The sequence below is a fragment of the Bubalus kerabau genome, chromosome 9 (assembly GCF_029407905.1).
Source record: "Bubalus kerabau isolate K-KA32 ecotype Philippines breed swamp buffalo chromosome 9, PCC_UOA_SB_1v2, whole genome shotgun sequence".
NCBI classification, from domain to species: domain Eukaryota; kingdom Metazoa; phylum Chordata; class Mammalia; order Artiodactyla; family Bovidae; genus Bubalus; species Bubalus kerabau.
The window spans coordinates 36,159,930-36,181,994 of NC_073632.1; the positions used below are offsets into that span (position 1 = coordinate 36,159,930).

General features: G+C 39.1%; 1 protein-coding gene across 1 annotated transcript in view; it reads right to left on the reverse strand.

The window, feature by feature from the left end:
• Positions 1–1,931: 1,931 nt before the first annotated feature.
• CLVS2 (clavesin 2) overlaps positions 1,932–22,065 on the reverse strand; it is a 78,173-nt gene continuing 58,039 nt past the window's right edge. The window contains exons 3-5 of the mRNA XM_055535022.1: positions 19,258–19,368; positions 11,804–12,024; positions 1,932–2,751 (exon numbers count right to left, since the gene is read on the reverse strand). Of these exons, the coding sequence (XP_055390997.1) occupies positions 2,664–2,751; positions 11,804–12,024; positions 19,258–19,368 (420 nt within the window). The 3' untranslated portion in view covers positions 1,932–2,663. The remainder of the gene's footprint in view (positions 2,752–11,803; positions 12,025–19,257; positions 19,369–22,065) is intronic.

Sequence of the window (22,065 nt, forward strand, 5' to 3'; positions counted from 1 at the left end):
GTGTCGTGTGTGTGTCTGTGTATGAGTGGGGATGTACTATCTCAAGTAAATCGGAATATAAGGGTGCTTCTTTATTAAATTATGCAACAGTAGACATAACCACATACCACAGGAAATCATGAGGAAAAAGAAAACTCCCAAATGGTGTCAGCTAGCTGGTGCTGAGGGGAAAATTCATCAAGTTGATCATATGTTCTATAAGCGGCTTTAAAAGATTACTCAAAGTTTTTTTTCAGGCTGAAGATATCATAGGCAGACTGAACTAGATACAGCAATTTCAAACACAACATTGTTGTCATTTGTTCAGGCATTTAAAAATAGTTTACACAACCCAGACAACTCTCAGTTGCTCATCTGAAGGAGAGCAGTTGAGCAGCAATGCCAATGCAGGTTCCAAATGTTGGGTAGTGAGAAAGCGTGAATGATACTTATAAATGGGTAGGTATACATATAAATTATGCCTTCCGAGTTATTTTTACATACAACACTAGCATATGACAGGGGAAAAAAGCCCGCTATGCTGGTTGACATCCGAAGCTGGTAGAATTCTGAATTTGGCAATAAATGGTGCATATCAAAGAAACTCATGAAAATGAAAAGTTGACTGGCCTTCCGAACTTAGTTGTTTCATTTTATTCCAATATATCATACTGTCTAACACTTGCTTGTATAGTATATAGAGCCCAAGGCCAAAAAATGTACAATGCCAAGCAGGAAAAAAACATAAGAACACCTTTGGTCAGGGTTCTTAGAAAGATTAGAGTTGCTGTGGCTTTTTTTTCCAGTGCATTCCGATCTCTATAACATTTATGGGTAGAGCAGAAGACCTAACAGTCATTATTCTTCTGCACTTGATTGGAGGTTGGCATTTTAAAGATATCTTTCATTCATAATATCTATGTGTATTTATGTATTTTTACAAATACTAGACAGTTCATTGGTGACACAGCAGAATAATGTACTGATATTAATTTTAAGATTCTGGGCTGCAGAATTATAACTGGACTTTTTAAAGCTTTTGGCTAAAACATATATAAAGGCTGCTACATGCCTTTATTTCTGTTGGTTTCCATAAGTTCCTTGAGATATTTTTCTTTCAAGACAATATTTTAATGGTAAAGTCTCAGTCTCAAAAATTACCACTCTGAAAAGGTGGTAAGAATCTTGCTTTTTCACACTAGAATTTGAAATTTAAAGTTAAATTTTTTTAAATGTGCTATCCTTGCAAAATTTTTGTGAAAAGAAAACTTTAACATAAGGATTCCAAATCTAGATTTAAACTATAACATAGACTCTCAGATGCCCTCAGAAGCTTTCATTATGTCTCCTAGATGCAATATGTTCTTAAAATCTTTTCTGAGAAGAAAATGTGTACTTCCAGGATCATTAGGATAATTAACCTGAATTTGAGAAAAACAGTATTATTCTCTGTCACCTGATACTGCCTATGCTATGTTGAGACCTGTTGTGTTTTTTTTTTTTAATAAAAAATATATTTCACTGAAATGGCACAGATACAAGATTGCATTACAAATTAAATTGAATTCCCTTAAATAAATTCACAGGAAGTCTGTTTCACAATACCTCATTTTCATTAACTTTAGTGGAAGTGGTTTTCCAGAGTTAACATCTCAGACAATAATCTATAACATCTCTAAGACCATTGAATATGCATGATTTATTTTATAAGCCTGTCACATCACAGATTTACCAAAGCTCAGTAAAAATATATGTGTGTGTGTGTGAATATATATATATTTTCAACCAGTCACAAGAATTAGAAATTAGCCCCTTATCAGTACTTGGCAACTTTTCTGCTCAAAATTAGCTGTCAAACACTACTCAAGTATTGGTTCTTTCTCTTGGTCAAAGAGTTTTTCAGGATAAAGTTCTTAAAGTACATCAGACAGGCATATAATGAGATCTTGAGTAAAGGACGCACTGTGAAGACATCCATTTATAAAGAATCCACTCTCTTTCAGAATTCCACATCTTATTTTGGGGAACATATTTTTTCACAAGACTCCAGGAACTAAACAACATAGAAAGTTCAAGTGTTGAGTTTACCAGGTTATTTGCCATTTCTTGCCTCCCAAGTTCAAGGCCAGTGATAGTCACTAGGGTACATTTTCTGTGAACTGAAAATCCCTAGACAGGAAGTACATTTATCATAATAATTTCCAAGAATCACTTAACTCCCTGTGCCCATTAAAGTACATTTGAGTATGACAGAGTTTCAGAGAAAACAATGAAACAATCACTATGATAGCTGAAATATGGCTTCATAGGAAACAGGGCTACATTTAATTAGCTTCGATGGTTTATGTGTCTTTTCTGTTCTTGTTACAGTTCATATCACTGGCATGGACTCAAAAGCCAATCTTCCAATTTAAGTTACTACTAAAATTTACAAACTTGACGTGAAGATTACATTGTATTTACAAAGAACTTGGCACTTACAGAATAAATTATTGACTTTTCTTTAAATCTAGACCAGGGCACCCATGGTTCAGGCAAATCGGAAAGCCTGATGCCTTATTATATATTATGCTACATTAACATGAATAAATAAGTTTCCAGCTGGTAATTCATCCACAGCGCTGGCCCTGGTGCTGAAAACATGTACCTTCCGTTTCTAATCCATGGAGAGGGTAGAGAAGCTATCAGTCCAGAGAGAGCAAAGGTTGCATGTTTTCCTCCTCATTTTTATCCATGCGTTTTAGCACTGTAGGATCCACAACTGATTGGGATCTGGAAATAATAAAGCCAATGTCAGCGTGTTACTGCCAAACAATCACATTCTCTTCTGTCTTTTCTCCTTTATTACTTCTCTCTTGGATGTGGATTAACTTCTACATCAAGGGATTTATGAACTGAGAATCCGCACATTGAGAGAGACGCACACTTATGGTGATTGTTTCAGAAGAAGCAACCCCCTTTGGCCTCTAAATACAATAGTGCACAACAGAGGATTCTAAATACACAATAACAGGCTTAAGTTCTCATCTTTACAGTCAAGAAGAGCCTTTTCTTTGAGACTGAGAACTTCTAGTACAGGACTGACATATTCCAAGAGGACATCACTAAAAAGGGGAAATTATTACGGTGAATTTACCATTATAAGAAATGAAGTAGAAATAATAGGAGCCTTGATTTCTGACTTAAAGGGCTCTATGAAAAAACTTCAACAGGAATGTGAATTTTAACCATCATTTTTTTTAATGTATAATGAGCACATTAGGAGAAAATATTTCAATATGAGTTTTGTTAAATTTTCCACTAGAACATCTGAATAAAATCAATCTTATTCTTGGAAATCTATGAAATGGTTTAAAACTTTAAAACTTTAGAAACCTCTCTTGTTTAGGCAGCAGTACTTTACTATTAGAGAAACAAATAATGTGAAAACCCTTACATATGCTTTTGATAGCAGGTGGGAATTACATCTCAATTCATCACCAGGAAACACGAAACTGAGAAGGAGGAAAGTCAATGAAACGTGCCACTGTGGTGGCAGGAAGCTGCCATCTTAATGGCTACGGCATTAAAGAAGCAGCCGTCCTTTTAAATTTCTCCTCCTTAATGAATTTTTCCCCTGCTGCTGCATTCCAGCCATTTGGCTATTGCTGACACAATATGCGTCTTAGTAGACCTCATTAACTTTCAAAAAGGAAGACTATAAGTGAAAATACAACCACACATGCTAATGAAAATGAACAGCAATGGAAGGAATTATCAAAGCAAAAATAATTACAAGATTAACTGATAAATTGACTCTTTCATTGAAGTAAACTTAAATTCATTTCTAAAGAGAGAATGAAGAGGAAGGTGAGAACAGTTATATCAGGAGGTTTATTTTCTAAGTCATTTTTACTGTTTTATCTCAATAATAGGTATTAGATGCATAAATCAGAATGGAGACTAACCACAGTTGAATATGGTGTGTGTGTGTGTGTGTGTGTGTGTGTGTGTCTGTGCAGGAGAGAGAGAAAGAAAGAGGGAAAGGAGCAATGATAATTTATCTTAGAACACAGTACATGAATAAAATATACTTTAACACAATTGACAATTGCACAAAACACTTAATAATTAGACCTGTAACATTCTTTTTCTTAGACTCAAATAAAATAATTGGTTCCCCAAGATGAATCCATGCTAAAATATGCAGAGGTTCACTTAATGTCCTGCACTAGAGGGTTAACCTGACTACTAGCACCCACTGGACTCTAAGTTCCATAAGCAGGGACTTTATCAGTGTCTCTCCTTGTGACAGACACGATGTGTGTCCCAGAGTCTGTTCACAGTAGGATTTCAATGTCTTAATTCTTATCCAATAAATACTTTCCCAACTGAAAGAAGCTGGATGTCAAGCATTCAAACTGGAGAGTGATGAAGATAAAGCAATTCACCCCGTGAAGAAAAGAAGTCTTTACAGAAAAGTTATTTTAAAATTTTATGAAGTATACAAATGTTGAGGTACATCCTAATAATATTAAGTACACGCTAAAGCTCTTCAGACAGCATAGAGTCTACACATTTAGCATTTGCCACAATGTTCTATTAAAACACACATTGTACACACACACACACACACACACACGTCTTATATATTGTTACTTTCCTCAACTACTTTCGTGGTTCAGATGATAAAGCATCTGCCTGCAATGCGGGAGACCTGGGTTCAATCCCTGGGTCAGGAGGATCCCCTGGAGAAGGCAATGGCAACCCACTCCAGTACTCTTGCCTGGAAAACCCTGTGGACGGAGGAGCCTGATAGGCTACATTCCATGGGGTCGCAAAGAGTCAGACACTACTGAGTGACTTCACTTTCTTTCTTTCTTTCTTTCTTTCATGGCAATTTTAATAAAATATTTTAAATTGTAGTGCACTATTCAACCTGGGATTAAGTTTCTAGTTTGTTTTTATCATGAGCTACAGATGTTAAACTTGTCCGATTATAAACGCTGCTGGCTCCATATGCAGAGAAATTCCTCAATAAAGTAAGACAGAAAGAAACAATTTCTGATTAAGACTTTTTTGGTATTTAATTGTCCCAAGTATACTGTTGTTTTAGTCTAGACTTTCTTTTTGCCCTCTTGTACAAAACAACAGGGTTATTTGTGCATGATTGGTATTGAATTGGTCTTTTTCAACTACAATAGAGGAAGCTATCTGTCATTAACTCAGTACATCTTAGTCTCCAGGCTCTGCTGTCTTTCAATGAATAACTTTTTCCCATGAAAACCTGTAGTTTAACTTTAATTATCCAGGTATCATTTATTCATTTATTTTGCATGTACAATATTGTGCTATACCTTAGTGTTTGAAAGACTAGATTTTGGACAGAAATGGATTCCAATTCCACGTCCTGTGATTTACTAGTTCCGTGACCAACTGGAGGCTATTTGAATGTCCTAAGATTTTGTTCCCTTACTTGTGAAATGGGGAAAATAACATCTACATCATACAGATGTACTAAAGATGAAGTGCAATCAATAATGCATGCATAATCCCCAGCATTAATTCTGGCAAATAGCATATGGTAGCAGTTAAAGAAATGACTTACAGAATTCTGCTGCCTGTGTTCCAATATTAGCATTGTAGCTTTGTAGCTATGGAACATGTAGAAGTTACTTACCTTCTCTGTATCCGGGTTTCCTCATCAATAAGATGGATACAGTATCACCTTATTAGTTGTTTAGAAAAACAAAGGAGTTGATATATACAAAACATTAGATAGGATTTGACAGGTAGTAGAAATGGTATGGACCTAACAGAAGCAGAAGATATTAAGAAGAGATGGCAAGAATACACAGAAGAACTGTACAAAAAAGATCTTTACAATGCAGATAATCATGATGGTGTGATCACTGACCTAGAGCCAGACATCCTGGAATGTGAAGTCAAGTGGGCCTTAGAAAGCATCACTATGAACAAAGCTAGTGGAGGTGATGGAATTCCAGTTGAGCTATTCCAAATCCTGAAGGATGATGCTGTGAAAGTGCTGCACTCAATATGCCAGCAAATTTGGAAAACTCAGCAGTGGCCACAGGACTGGAAAAGGTCAGTTTTCATTCCAATCCCAAAGAAAGGCAATGCCAAAGAATGCTCAAACTACCGCACAATTGCACTCATCTCACACGGTAGTAAAGTAATGCTCAAAATTCTCCAAGCCAGGCTTCAGCAATATGTGAACCGTGAACTTCCTGATGTTCAAGCTGGTTTTAGAAAAAGCAGAGGAATCAGAGATCAAATTGCCAACATCCGCTGGATCATGGAAAAAGCAAGAGAGTTCCAGAAAAACATCTATTTCTGCTTTATTGACTATGCCAAAGCCTTTGACTGTGTGGATCACAATAAACTGGAAAATTCTGAAAGACATGGGAATACCAGACCACCTGATCTGCCTCTTGAGAAATTTGTATGCAGGTCAGGAAGCAACAGTTAGAACTGGACATGGAACAACAGACTGGTTCCAAATAGGGAAATGAGTATGTCAAGGCTGTATATTGTCACCCTGCTTATTTAACTTATATGCAGAGTACATCATGAGAAACGCTGGACTGGAAGAAGCACAAGCTGGAATCAAGATTGGTGGGAGAAATCTCAATAACCTCAGATATGCTGATGATACCACCCTTATGGCAGAAAGTGAAGAGGAACTCAAAAGCCTCTTGATGAAAGTGAAAGAGGAGAGTGAAAAAGTTGGCTTAAAGCTCAACATTCAAAAAACGAAGATCATGGCATCTGGTCCCATCACTTCGTGGGAAATAGATGGGGAAACAGTGGAAACAGTGTCAGACTTTATTTTTTTGGGCTCCAAAATCACTGCAGATGGTGACTGCAGCCATGAAATTAAAAGACGCTTACTCCTTGGAAGGAAAGTTATGACCAACCTAGATAACATATTGAGAAGCAGAGACATTACTTTGCCAACAAAGGTCCATCTAGTCAAGGCTATGGTTTTTCCTGTGGTCATGTATGGATGTGAGAGTTGGACTGTGAAGAAGGCTGAGCGCCGAAGAATTGATGCTTTTGAACTGTGGTGTTGGAGAAGACTCTTGAGAGTCCCTTGGACTGCAAGCAGATCCAACCAGTCCATTCTGAAGATCAGCCCTGGGATTTCTTTGGAAGGAATGATGCTAAAGCTGAAACTCCAGTACTTTGGCCACCTCATGCGAAGAGTTGATTCATTGGAAAAGACCCTGATGCTGGGAGCGATTGGGGGCAGGAGGAGAAGGGGACGACAGAGGATGAGATGGCTGGATGGCATCACTGACTTGATGGACGTGAGTCTGAGTGAACTCTGGGAGTTGGTGATGGACAGGGAGGCCTGGCGTGCTGCGATTCGTGGGGTCGCAGACTTGGACACGACTGAGCGACTGATCTGATCTGATCTGATCTGAACAATGATGCTGAATATTATTTAATAAAGTGGAAGCACATATTACCCATAATCTAATGAGCTTTGTATTTTTTCACTTGATTATGCTATCTCTCCACAAATTTTCACAGAACATAACCTTCTTCCTATCATGCTCAGCCACACAGTCGTGTCCAACTCTTTGAGGCCCCATGGACTGTAGCCCACCAGGCTGCTCTGTCCATGGAATTTTACAGGTGAGAATACTGCAGTGGGTTGCCTCTTCTTCCTATACAAGAAGCTGAATTCACCCAAAGGAATAGTTATCTACAACTCATTTGTGATGGAATGATTTTTCCCCCTCTCAATCTAAAAATGATATAAAACTGGAAAAGAAAATGAAAGAAAGGTGGAATCTAGAAACGATTTTCTCCCATCCTTGATGGGGAACTACAATTCCCTGCCAGAGAGAAGATAAAAATCATGTGAAACCACTCTCTTGATCTCATTCTTCAAGAGTTTTCAAATAGAACCATATAACCTTCACAGGATGCAAAACCTATACCAAAGGTTGTCTGAAATTCCAATCAGCCCAAGTTAGAAGCAAGAAACTCGGGGTTGGGGAAGTCATCATGCTATGAGCCAAGTCTGCAGGGGACAAAATGGCCTAATTAATTGGAAAAGAGAAGCAGGATCCAAAAAGACTTCAAAAGGTGGATCGCCGGAACCAAATCTAACAAGATGATGTCAATCAATTAAAATAATGTGCTTAGAAGAAAGAGCTAAATATAGAAATAGAGAGTTATGAGGATAAAGGTCTAGAAGTAAGGAGACTAGTTTTAAGGGGCTCAATATGAGTCAGCAATGTACCTCGGCGGCCTGAACGACAGACAGCAACAGTGACAACAGTAAACAGAGAAAGCCAATGAGGTCTACGCTGCAGAGCCAGGATTCTGGAACCTCAGCGGAAGCAGTGATAGCATCAGCTGTCACCTCTACCTTTGTAAACACTGCACTTAAAAGGGGCCACTGACAGACAGCAGAGAACTCCTTCATTTGACTGGTACTTCGTGAGCATCCTTTGTGCACCACACTCTACTCCAGGCACTGAAGATTCAGACGAGAACAGGATAGACAAAGCCACTGAAGTCTCCCTGAAGCTTACGTGGCAGGAGGAAAGGGATAAATAATTAAAGCAAATCAATCATTTCACAGGCTAATAATGAGCTATAAAGCAAATAAAGGAGATGATTGATTGGAAGTGGCTAGAAGGCAGAGTAGAGCTTATTAAGACCTGGTGGCTAACCAAAAGACCTTCTGGAGGAGGTGACCTTTGATTGGGGCCAGCCATTGGAAGATAGAGGAAAAGGGCATTCCAACCAGAGGCTGAAGGAGAATAAAGAAAACTTCTGTGTGTGAAACGTGGAGAGAAAAGGGAGATAAACTTAGAGGAAAGAAGTAGGCAGAGTCAGATTATGCCGCATATTGTAAGTCACAATATGAAATTGATTGTATGCCTTGTATAATTACCAGTCATTAAAAATTCAAAGCAGAGAAGTGAAACAACCTGATTTACACTTTAAAAACATTATTTTGATTGACACATGGATAATAAATGTAGAAGGATAAGGGTAGAGGCAAAGACAGCAGGTAAGAAATTCTGGAGGAAGTGCAGGTGATGAGGATACAGCTAAGGATGCAGAGGATACGAGAGAAGTGTGCTCAGAGGAAGGGACCGCCCTAGTTAACAAGTCACAGAAGGAGGGGCTGAAGGAAATAAGCATCACTAGCTGGCAAGGGAAAAAACTGAGGACACCGATGAGAGCTGTCTCTGAATCCTCCTGTAGCTCAGCTCTAGAGGGAGAGCACTCTGTGTCACGCTGTCACAGAAGAGCAGAAAAGAGTTATATCCACAACCTGAAAGACTCTGTACCTCATAGACTGGAATCCTGTTCCATTACATATAGACTATGTGACTTTGGGGATACAAATATCTGTGTAATAGGGTTGCTATGAAACGTAAATAAATTTTACCCCCAAAAAAAGTACCTGGTAAGGGCTTAACTCAGGGCTTCCCTGGTGGCTCAGCTGATAAAGAATCTTCCTGCAATGCAGGAGACCCTGGTTCAATTTCTGGGTCAGGAAGCTCCCCTGGAGAAGGGACAGGCTACCCACTCCAGTATTCTTGGGCTTCCCTGGTGGCTCATATAGTAAAGAATCCACCTGCAATGCAGGAGACCTGGGTTTGATCCCTGGACTGGGAAGATTCCCCTGGAGGAGGGCATGCCAACCCACTCAAGTGTTCTTGCCTGGAGAATTCCTATGGACAGAGAAGCCTGGAGGGCTACAGTTCAGGGGGTTGCAAAGAGTAGGACACGACTGAGCAACTAAGCACAGTACACAAGGGCCTAACTCACGAGAAGTTGGTAATAAATGATAGAGTGTAATAATTATCATTATTAGGATTTTTATTTTTATCAGAAGGAACCTATTCTTAGGCAATGGCTTTTAACCATTTTTCTTAGAAAACTTTGAGAATGTGATGAAATATGCCTTCTCTCCAGAAAAAAAATGCACTATACACACAAACACACACACGTATATGTGTGTGTATATGTTAGCACTCAGTTGTGTCTGGCTATTTGTGAGCCATGGACTGTAGCCTACCAGGCTCCTCTGTCCATGGAATTCTCCAGGCAAGAATACTGGAGTGGGTTGCCATTCCCTTCTCCAGGTGTCTGGCACTGTAGACAGAATCTCTACCCTCTTAGCCACCAGGGAAATATATATATATATATATATAGAGAGAGAGAGTCTATATATATATTATACACACCCATATATATACACCCACACATATACCCACACAGTTTTGAACACAACTTTTAGCACTTAACAGACTCCTTTGAGAGCCCATCAATGAACCCTTTTAGCAGAGCATAAAACTCAAATTAGGAAGACTTGTTTTAAAGGGAAATGAGTTGAGAAGCCCAAACTTCATTTAAACATAATCTTGTCGATTAATGGAGAAATTAAAGCTGGAGATGTCACTAACCTTCCCATTTTGTCCAAGTTGTTGTGGAGCAATCTGGGATGGAAAGGCATCACACACACACACCACACACACACACACCACACACACACGACACACCACACACACACACCACACACACACATACCACACCACACACACACACACACACACACACACACACTAGCATCAGCAACAGCAACAAATAAAAGAGGTCAGTCTAAAATAACAGGGTTGTCACTGCATGAGTCAGTGGTAACTGAAAGACCACAAGATTGTCATCAGAGAAGGATGTAAGACAGTGTTGGGAATGACATGTAAGATGCTCTTGGGTCCTCCCTGAACTAGGTGAAGAAAATTGTAGGAGCTGTGGTTCCTAAGTTTCCAGGATGGGAAATCAACCAAGAAATAACATTTGTTGCCATTACCCAAATGAAGCCTGGGCTGGTACAGCCTGGGGTAGCATGAGAATTAGAAGTCTTCCGGTTTGCTACAGAATGCGAACACAGAGTCAGTTCTGCATTTGCATGTGTCTAGCAACTCCCCTGCCCTCAATCACCAGTAGACTATGGCAAGACATATGTTTTATACACACTGAATCCAAAACATTTAGGAAAGCTTCTATTACAGAGCATGTGTTGAATAAATACACATTGATTGAGAGAAAACAGGCCTAATAACACCATAAGAGTCAAAGCAGAAAATTAGATATTCTCAGGAATGAATTCTATAAAGATTAAAGCCATAGGGAAACAGAAGGTTTTGCTCCAGGAATGGCTAGATAGAAACGTTTAAAGAGAAACCTGGCTGCTGCTGCTGCGTCGCTTCAGTCGTGTCCGACTCTGTGCGACCCCATAGACAGCAGCCCACTAGGCTCCTCTGTCCCTGGGATTCTCCAGGCAAGAGCACTGGAGTGGGTTGCCATTGCCTTCTCCAAGAAACATGGCACAGATACTGAAAAAGGAACAGAAGCTTTGAATGATAATGTTTGAAGTGTGTGTGTATGCATGTGCTTGCTGTGGATCCCTTTCTTCAAATGAAATCTTACACAGAAGTCCAAAAAATTGGTTAGACCATCAGTCTCACGACAGTGGAGAGGGGCACTGTCCTCACGCCACCCCACTTGCCCTGAGGCATTCAACAAGAACCTTAAAACACAGTTTGAAAAGCCACTGGATTGGGTGACTTCTAAGGGGCCAGCTAGACTCTGTGAATCTGGAGCAGAACTCTGAGTTGAGGTTACCTTGAATGACTCTATCTTTGACTCAAAACTCCTAGACATCCAAACACAGGAGCATGAAAGGCTTCAACATCCCACCAAGTATCTGCTTTAGAAAAATACAAAATCTGGAGTTGTATCAAGCGTCCCCAGCCTGGCCCAGCCCACTTCCCAGGTACCCCCAGCTTACCTCTTCATGGACTTGGGGGACAGCTCCTTCTCTACCTCCTTGGCAGGCATGCTGTAGGAGTCCACACTGTATTCACTGTCCTCATCATACTCATGGTCCAGCAGTGTTCTTGCCCAGGTTCCCATGTCATAAGGGGGAAGCATTCCTCCAAACTCAGAGGGCAGAATCTCAGGATGAATTAGTTGGTGTAGGCTGTTCAGGTTGTTACCATGCAAAAATATCTACAGACAAGAAGAGGGTGGGGAAAACCCACAGAGGAGAATGAATGCCATGTGGATGCCAGGGATTGGGGTAGGGTAGGAGGAGGGATTGAGGGTAGAAAGAGCCAGATCAAGAGTTTTCCATGTCTGTTAGCATATTTAAGCCTCTCTTCTACTCTGTGAAACAGGCAGGCTGGTACCATAATCTTAATATTTCATATAAAAATCCTGAGGCCCAGGACTTTAAGTAGCTTCTAGAAGGTCAGATCGTTTTTAAAGAATTGGAACTGAAAATTTAGCGTCCTGCTTCATAGCTGGGAACATGAGCAGAATCTAATGTGCCTACTTCGATCTGCACATTATCCTGGTGTTAGTTGTGCAAAGCTGATGATGTGCATAATGAACGCTATTAAAACAGACTTTTCTCACGAGGGACTCATCAACTGCTGAGCCCATTCAAGTTACTGAACCCCAAAGCTGTCACCAGCATGGCTTTGTCGTTATCATCAATAAAAATAAGAATACTGTAACCACTAAATTACGGCTTTATAATGCAAAGTATGTGATGTAAATAAAAGTAGATTAGCATCATCACAATGAAAGGTTGACCAAAGAGTCACATCCCAAAGGAGTTATGTCCTGCAACGTTGCCAGCATCTTCTCTGCTACAGATTTCCATGCTTATCATTCAAATCGTAAATGGAATGAGTTGAAACTGTAAAGCTGTGTGTATATGTTAATCATTGTTATTACTGTCTACACAGAGCTTTTTGTTAAATTGGAGGATCACTTCAGCTACATAGTCAAGATTTGTTTCTCCCTAAACAGCTACCTCTTTTCTCTTTTATATTAATCTCAAAACTGCAGATCAGTCTTCTCTAATAAAGTACTACTGTCATATTATATAGATTTATATGTTTATTTAAAGATTATAGCTTATAAGTGGCTTAGAAATAATCTCATATTTTAGGTTCAAGATGAAAGAGCTAAGACATTCATCTTGCTTTCCATACTTTTAGAATCCACTTAAGTAAATATTTTGGAAATCAGAGAAAGACTGTGTGTGCATGTGCTTAGTTTCTCAGTCACGTCCAGCTCTGCGACCGCATGGGTGGTAGCCCGCCAGGCTCCTCTGTCCATGGAGATTCTCCAGGTAAGAATACTGGAGTGGGTTGCCATGCCCCCCTCCAGGGGATCTTCCCAACCCAGGGATTAAACCGAGGTCTCCCACACCGCAGGCAGATTCTTTACCATCTGAGCCACCAGGGAAGCCCAAAGAAAGCCAAAGAAAGACTAGTCTATATCAAATAAAATGAGAAGACTGGGAGTCACCAATCAACAAGTAATACTAATAAATTATGGAAGAATATAAAAGCACGTGAGAGCAGGTACTGGCCAAAATGATCACAGCAAGTGGCTGGTGGAATACATAATACTACAGAGGTGGAAGATACCTTCTGACCCAAGTTAAATCAGGTTATTTGCAAATTCTCCACCTTCCCACTCCTTTTACAGAGCACAACAGCCTAGGAAAATATACCCACCCCTATAATTTTCCTGGGAAGATGAAATTCTAGTGCCTGAAATCCCTACTTTATTAGGTATACAACCTTTCTTTCATCAGACATGTTGCTTCACATCAGAAACCTTCTCTTTCAAGTCATGCAAGAGTTATGGTGATAAATCCATAGACAAGTAAATGTAATTCACACTACTTCTTCTCTTTTTGCCAACACCCTGTTACCTCCTCCCTCAACATCGCTCTCAGCTTTGGCCTTGTTTCCTCTTTCCCAGAAAAAAAACAGGACAACCAGATGAGATCCACCCACTAGCATCTGTGTCCATATGCTTTGCCTTTGCTCCCAGCACAATGGAAGAATACAGTTTACAAAGGCCAACCCCTCCACCTGTGCACTAGAATTCATCCTCTCTTCCACTCAGTTATATTTCCCAAGCAATTATCTCTTGTCTCTCTCACATCATCAGATTTCCTCTTTGTTCTGTATGTTTTCCATCAAAGAACATACATACTAACTCTACTCTTGCCTACCCCCCATACAGATGCATTAAACCTATCTTGACCCTACTTCTATTTCCAGTTATTATCCTATTTTCTCCTTCTTCTTACTGCAAAACTCAACAAAGGAATTATCTGTATTCATTGCCCAAGTACATTTGTCCCATTTTTCCTGAATCCAATCCAAATAGGTTTGCCTCCCACCACTACACGGAAATAGCTCTTGTCAAGATCCTTCTCACTGCTAAATTCAGTGTCCAATAATTCTCTATCCTTATTTTTCTTAAACTCTTAGCAGCACTGGGTAGAGTAGATGATTCTCCTCAATGAAAACACTTTCTCCCAGGATCTCTTGGTTTCCTACTATCTGATAGATGCCTTCTTCAGTCCCTTTTGCTGGTTATTCCACTTCTGCAATATCTTAACATCAGAGAGCTTCAGGCTTCAGTTCTTGGATTTATTATCTTCTCTAACTGCACTCAGGTAATTTGGAAATAAACCCCAAATATTCATTGGAAGGACTGATGCTTAACCTGAAGCTCCAATACTTTGGCCACCTGATTCAAAGAGCCAACTCATTGGAAAAGACCCTGACGCTGGGAAAGATTGAAGGCAGGAGGAGAAGACGATGACAGAGGATGAGATGGTTGGATGGCATCACTGACTCAATGGACATCAGTTTGAGCAAACTCTGGGAAACTGAAGGACAGGGAAGGCTCATGTGCTGCCGTTCATGGGGTCGCAAGAGTCGGACACAACTTTGTGACTGAACAAATACAACGTTTAAGTATCGTCCATACACTGAAACCTGGTGGCTCAGACGGTTAAGCGACTGTCTACAATGTGGGAGACCCGGGTTTGATCCCTGGGTCAGGAAGTTCCCTGGAGAAGGAAATGGCAATCCACTCCAGTACTATTGCCTGGAAAATTCCATGGAGGGAGGAGCCTGGTAGGCTACAGTCTATGGGGTCACAAAGAGTCGGACACAACTGAGCGATCTTCACCATATACACTGAAAATGTGTATCCTGAATCCAGACCTCTCTTTTGAACTCCATATTACTATTTTTACTCTCTGTGTCACACCTCCACTTAAATGATCAATGGGCACCTGAGACATGTCATATCCAAAATGGAACTTATAACTTTCTCCCCTAAATCAGATTCTCCCTATTTTCAAGGTTAGCTAATGGTACAAATATGCTTCTAGTTACTCAGGCCAAAACCTTTGACTCATCTTTTACTTCTCTAATAATCTAAGTTGTCAGTAAATTCTTTTGGTACTACCTCCAAAATCTATCCTGAATTCAAACATTTGAACAACTCCGCTGCTACAACCCTAACTCAACTCCTATCATCCTTTCCACTGTGTTACTGAACTAGCCTCCTAACTGCTCTCCCCACTTCCACTCTTGCCACCAGGACGCTACTCTCAACACAGCAGCCAGAGGACCGTGTCAAAACTTGAATCAGTCAGATCATATTAGTCTGCTCACAATCCCCCACTGGCTTCTCCTTTCTCCTTGCTCCAATCCTTTAAGATCCTCTATGAACACCTTCAGTGAACACATCTCCTGCGACTCATCTGCTGGAGCGTCCACGCACACATTTGTCTCATCATTTATTGAGGTTTTACTACATTCTTCCTCTTACATATTTTTCTTCTTCCATTTTACTCAAGAAGTCTGGTTCTTAGGGGCTCTTTTGCCTCAGATTGCCTTACAATTATACTTAGGCTGAATTTTTAAATTAAAAATTAAAAAAATAATTTTTTTCCTAAACTGTGCCATTAAAGAGATTATGGTAGAAGACCATAATTATAGGAAGAGGAGGGTAAAATATTTTTAAGAATTAGCAAGGAGTAGATGAGAAAGTCCGTGATACTGAGGAAGAAGTAGAAGCTTGTGACAACTAGTAGGAAAATCCGTTTCCTGTCAGCTCCTGGGGTGTGGCAGGACCACATCCATGGACCAGCTAAAAAGTTCACTGGGATAGTGGATTGAAACCTAATCATTGGACTCTAACATCAACAAAGATGCTTGGGTTCAAAAAGAGACCTTCATTCAAGGAACTAATACCAGCTTGAACAGTGAAGATGTCAAAAGTGGCCATGATGGATTGTAAGTTAGGCTGTACATGAAATATTCCAGACATTGGTGAAATTTTGAGAAGGGATCTCTGTAACACTTAAGGTTGACATTCCCATCAACCCAGCATGTTGGAAACTCAAAGTCTGCTTTAATTTAAGAAAATGAAGAACTAAATGGCCATTTGTGAAAGATGATTCACAACTTTTCTTTAGGTTTTCTTTTACCAGCTTTTCAGAACATAGATATATAGCATTTGCATTATAAGGTGCTTGAGTAATACTGTAAGGCTGAATCACTTGGGATTCCAGGAAGGAAATATAGCAGTAGCATTGTATTGTGTATTGATTATAAGCAGAAGTTATATAAGCAGAAGTTAAGGGTGTTTTAATTTATAATTATTTTCTCATACAAAAATTCCCAAATCGTGTAGTTGTAATTAAAATGGTAAAATTCAAATACCTCCCTTCCATCTAGAATAGTGCCAGCACTGTCTTTTTTAAGGCATTGTCAAAATCATCAAATTCCACCAAATAACTCCCAAACCTAGAGCTTTCCTCGTTTTATAGATTTGACACTCTTCAGTCTTTTCAACAGAGCAGAATCATGTCAAAATAATGTCACAACAAGTCACCCCTGAACTCAGTCTTTCAAATGCTACTCATTTCACTCCAACTGAAAGCCCAGATCTGATGGCAGTGTGCAAGGCCCTCCAAGAGCTGGCACACCATGTTCCCACCCATCCAAGGCACTACTATCCTCTCCAATAGCTCATTTGGCTCCAACTTTTCTGACCTCTTTGCATGTGTGCTAACTCACTTCAGTTGTGTCCAACTCTTTGGACTCTATGGACTGTAGCCCACCAGGGTCCTCTGTCCATGGGATTCTCCAGGCAAGAATACTGGAGTGGGTTGCCATGCCCTCCTACAGGGGATCTTCCTGACCCAGGGATTGAACTTGTGTCTCTTATGTCTCCTGCATTGGTAGGTGGGTTCTTTACCACTAGTGCCATCTGGGAAGGCCTCCTTGCTATTTGTCAAATATTCCAGGCTTGTTTCTACCCAAGAACCACTACCTTTGCTATTCCCTGTACCTGGAACAGTCTTCCCAGTAAATCCGTATTTTCAGTTCTACTATCTCCTAGCTGAGATTTAGAGCAAATGGTTTCACCTTCCATGCCTCATTTTCCCATCTATAAAAGGAGAAAAATAATAATGCTTACCCTAAAGCCTTGTTGGAAAGACTAAATGAGTTAACATATTGAAAGTACTTAGAACAGCATGTGGTGTAGAATGAATGCTACATTAGCGTTCACAGGTATAATTTGTACTAAAAACCCCAGCAGGTACTTTCGATCACCTGACCATCCCTTCACAAAAGATTGCTTGAAAGTGTTATTTCTGAGGCATGTCAATCCATTGTTTTGAACTATAAATTGTAAATTAACTTGATTTACAAATATTCATTGGAAGGACTGATGCTGAAGCTGAAACTCCAATACTCTGGCTACCCGATACAAAGAGCTGATTCATTGGAAAAGACTCTCTTGCTGGGAAAGATTGAGAGCAGGAGGAGAAGGGGGCAACAGAAGATGAGATGGTTGGATGGCATCATTGACTCAATGGACATGAGTCTGAGCAAACTCCGGGAGATACTGAAGGACAGGGAAGCCTGGCGTGCTGCAGTCCATGGGGTCGCAAAGAGTCAGATGTGACTTAGGACTGAACAACAACAAATTAACTTGAATCTTGGTGATAGACATAATTCCCAATATAAATGATCATTGTCTACAGAATTCTTCCTCCTAAATTACTAAAACATATTCAACAAATTCATAAGCAGAAAACTCTCTGTTCACAAATGTTTGAAACCAACACACACCTAACAATGACTTCACTTTCACACTTACAGTAAGGCTTTTATGGCACTAAAGTACCTGAAGGGCCTTCTCATTCACTGAGAAACATGGAAAATTATCCTCTGTATGGATTTAGAAGTAACTATATTTTTCTGTGGAACTAATCATTTGAAAATTGGTCACAGCACAGTGGTAAAAATATCTCTAAATGCGAAGCTATTTGGATTCAAATGTTAACTCTACAACTTTACAGCTGTGTAAATGAGTAAGCAAGTTATTTATCCATCCTAAAACTTACTTTCCTCAGCTTTGAAATAGAAAATGATGCTACTAATCATACTTTTCAGAGATGTTTGCAGGATAAGATGAAATAATGTATATTAAATGCACTTTAAAACCATTATAATGATTAATGTGTTTGGCATTGTAGTATGGGGGTTCCCCAGGTGGCACACTGGTAAAGAACCCACCTGCCAATGCAGGAGACACAAGAGATGCAGGTTCCATCCCTGGGTCAGGGAGATCCCCTGGAGGAGGAAATGGAAACTTGCTTCATATTCTTGTCCAAAAAAATTCCATGGACAGAGGAGCCTGGTGGGCTACAGTCCATTGGGTCATAAAGAGTTGGACACAACTGAGTGACTGAGCACATGCACTGTGTTAAATGAGTTATATAAATTTTTGTATTCTCAGAAAAATGATTATTTTGGAACATATTTTGAATGTCCTAGTTGTTGGATAAAACTAAATCTTGGAATTCAAGTAACCTGTAATTTAAAGAAATATTAAAATTTCTACATATAAACATTCTGTCTGTAATGTATGATTGCTCATGACAATCACTACAAAATTATATTAAATATTACAAAATTCACCATATATAATGCAATACATATTGTGAAATTACTAACACCCATTTATCAACATATAAAAAACTTCTGTCTAAACGTTACTTGAAATTAAGTATACCAATAACAATACAGTAACATGGCATAATTGTTTTTTTTTTAACTTTTAAACTGAGGCTTTAATATATGATGAATGTGTTAAAATGTTCTCCCCATTTGTGGAAAAGCAAGAGAGTTAGTTTTTAAATATTTCTTTCACAGATACACTGTTCAGAATTAACCACAAGGTTTTAAATTTTGTAAAATATCTTTTATGTTAAATAGTTACATTCAGTATAGAAGCACACTTTTGCTGTAGCAAACGTTATACACACAGTATGCATGATAACTTATTGAATGGGGAGGGAAAGGAAACAAAAAAAAAAATAAAGAAGCAAGCAAATACCCTTTTCCGAGTCTTCTCCTTCAGGAAAGGCCGGATCACGGTGTACAGGGCATGGATGTACCATGGTTGGTTAACAAAATGAATTCCTCCAAATCTTGCTGGGAAACTATCCTAGAGTAACATGGAGGGGGAAAAAATCAAAACATGCTTTAAAACATTGAGAAGGTTAAGGGAAGGCGTTATGGTGAACAACTTTGTTATTTCACACACTTAAATGAGATTATCTGCATAGCAAAGGAGAAAAAGAAAAAAGAACCTTACTGCAATTAACACTGTAAATTTCATATGGAAACTGAAGGAATATGTAATAAAACACATCTTTCTCAAGAACCGGTTGTTGATAGGAATTTCAATGTTTTTAAGAGTGCCACATTTCAAGCTTGCAAATTCCTGATAGTCATTATAAACCAAGAAATATAAATAAAAGACCCGAGAAATTTGTTGCACAATGAATCTATGTTAGATACATATGTATATTAAACTATATTTAAATTAAAATGTTTTATAAATTTTCAATGTAGACATCTATAATGTAAGGACTGTCACATATCAAACACATTTTATTCTATTATCAACTTTTCTATGAACACTCTCCTTATTCCAGCTACCAAAAAAAGGAAATGTGCTTAAGCAAAATAAAAACCTGGAAGTGTAGTGTAAGAAAATTTGCACACACATTTTGTCAAGGTAAATGAAACTCACATGCTCTGTTCTCATCCCACAGGAGGAAAATGGGGCTATCATAAAGCCAGCTTCTCTTTCAGTAAGAACTCTCCTGTGTAAGATTTGCATCTGAAGTGATGCAGAGGTGTTTTCTTCCCATCTGTGACTAAACAAGTGCATCTCAAGTCCACCCCCAAATCTGAATAGAATCCTTAAATTAAACAGATTATGACATTTGACAGTTTTAAGATTCTGCATAAATGCACCTGATGGTTCAAAATTCCATGCTGAGCTGACTACAAAAGTCTCCTTTTAAAAATCCATCCACTAGAAGTCTCTCTTGAGTGGCATTATAATAATTAACATATTTCTGGATACTACATAGAGCATAAATAGGAACAAAAGAACAGAAACTGAAATAATTGTAAATCTATTTTCTTAATTTAAATTTTCTCTTGAATAAGATTCAGAAGATTTGAAAACACTGTTTTGTTTTTAGGGAACACATGAGCATTAAGGGCTTGGTTGGCTCAGACAGTAAAGAATTCGCCTGCAATGCAGGAGACTTGGGTTCGATCCCCAGGTGGGAAAGATCCCCTGGAGAAGAGAATGGCTAGTGACTCCAGTATTCTTGCCTGGAGAATTCCAAGGACAGAAGTGCCTAGCAGGCTACAGTCCATGGGGTTGCAAAGAGTCAGGAATGACTGAATGACTAACGCTTTCATTTTGTGAGCATTAGAAATTAATTAATGATTTTGTACAGTGGCTTTTGAGTCAACAAACATTGTTTTAGCAAAGAAATTTCTATCTCTGAGAATAATATGCTATGAAAACACCATGGTACTTCCAATAATAAATTGGTAAAATGTGTCTTATTCTATGTCAGTGTCTTACTTCTTTTATAAATTTGTGGTTTTCATTCATCAAAAGATTATTACAAAACAGAAATGAATCAGGTAAAAAAGAAGACATAGTTGCTTTTAAATCATGACATTTTTATACATAAAAAGAAGATAAATAATGTATATACAGAAAAAAGAATACTAAAATGTGCCCTCCATTCAGCTTAAGAAATAGAATATGCTGATAACCTTGAAGTTCACTGTATTTTCATATTCTTTCACTTACCCACATTTTAAAATTTAATATTTTATTTCAAACATAAGCATTTCTTTTGCTTATATTTTATATTATAAATATTATTAATATATAATTATTTTATATTTTGCATATTTTATTTATTTTTATATTTTATTATTTTGCTATGTGTGTTAGTTGTTCAGTCATGTCCGAATCTTTGAGAGACCATGAATTGTAGCTCACCAAGCTCACCTCTCAGGCAAGAATACTACATATACAAATATACCAGGCTTCCCCTGGTGACACAGCAGTAAAAACCTGCCTGCAATGCAGGAGCCGCAGGAGATGAGAGTTAGATCCCTGGGTTGGGAAGATTCCCTGGAAGAGAGCATGGTAACCCACTCTAGTATTCTTACTTAGAGAATCCCATGGACAGAGGAGCCTGGAGGGCTACTGTCCACAGGGTCACAAAGAGTCAGATTCAATTGAAGTGACTTAGCAGGCACCACGTAAACCTTAGACAAACGTCATAGTGAATGTCATCACATAATGGTGTCACTGAGGTTTGTTGGATCTGAAATATAAACATTTTGTGCACAGCTTCAGTTCACTGTCGCTATCGTACAGCACACCATTGCATGGTGGTTGTTCAGTCACTCAGTCGTGTCCACCTCTTTGTGACCCCATGGACTGCAGCACTCCAGGCTTTCCTGGCCTTCTCTATCTCCCAGAACTTGATCAAACTCATGTCCATCAAGTTAGTGACACTATATAACCATCTCATCCTCTGCAGCCTCCTTCCAGTCTTGACCTCGGTCTTTCTGAGCATCAAGGTCTTTTCCAATGAGTCGGATCTTCGCATCAGGTGGCCAAAGTATTGGCGCTTCAGCTTCAGTATCAGCATCAGTCCTTCCAGTGAGTATTCAAGGTTGATTTCCTTTAAGATTGACTGGTTTGATCTCCTTGCTGTCCAAGAGACTCTCAGGAGTCTTCTCCAGCACCAGGGTTTGAAAACATCAATTCTTCAGCACTCAGCCTTCTTTATGGTCCAGCTCTCACGTTCAT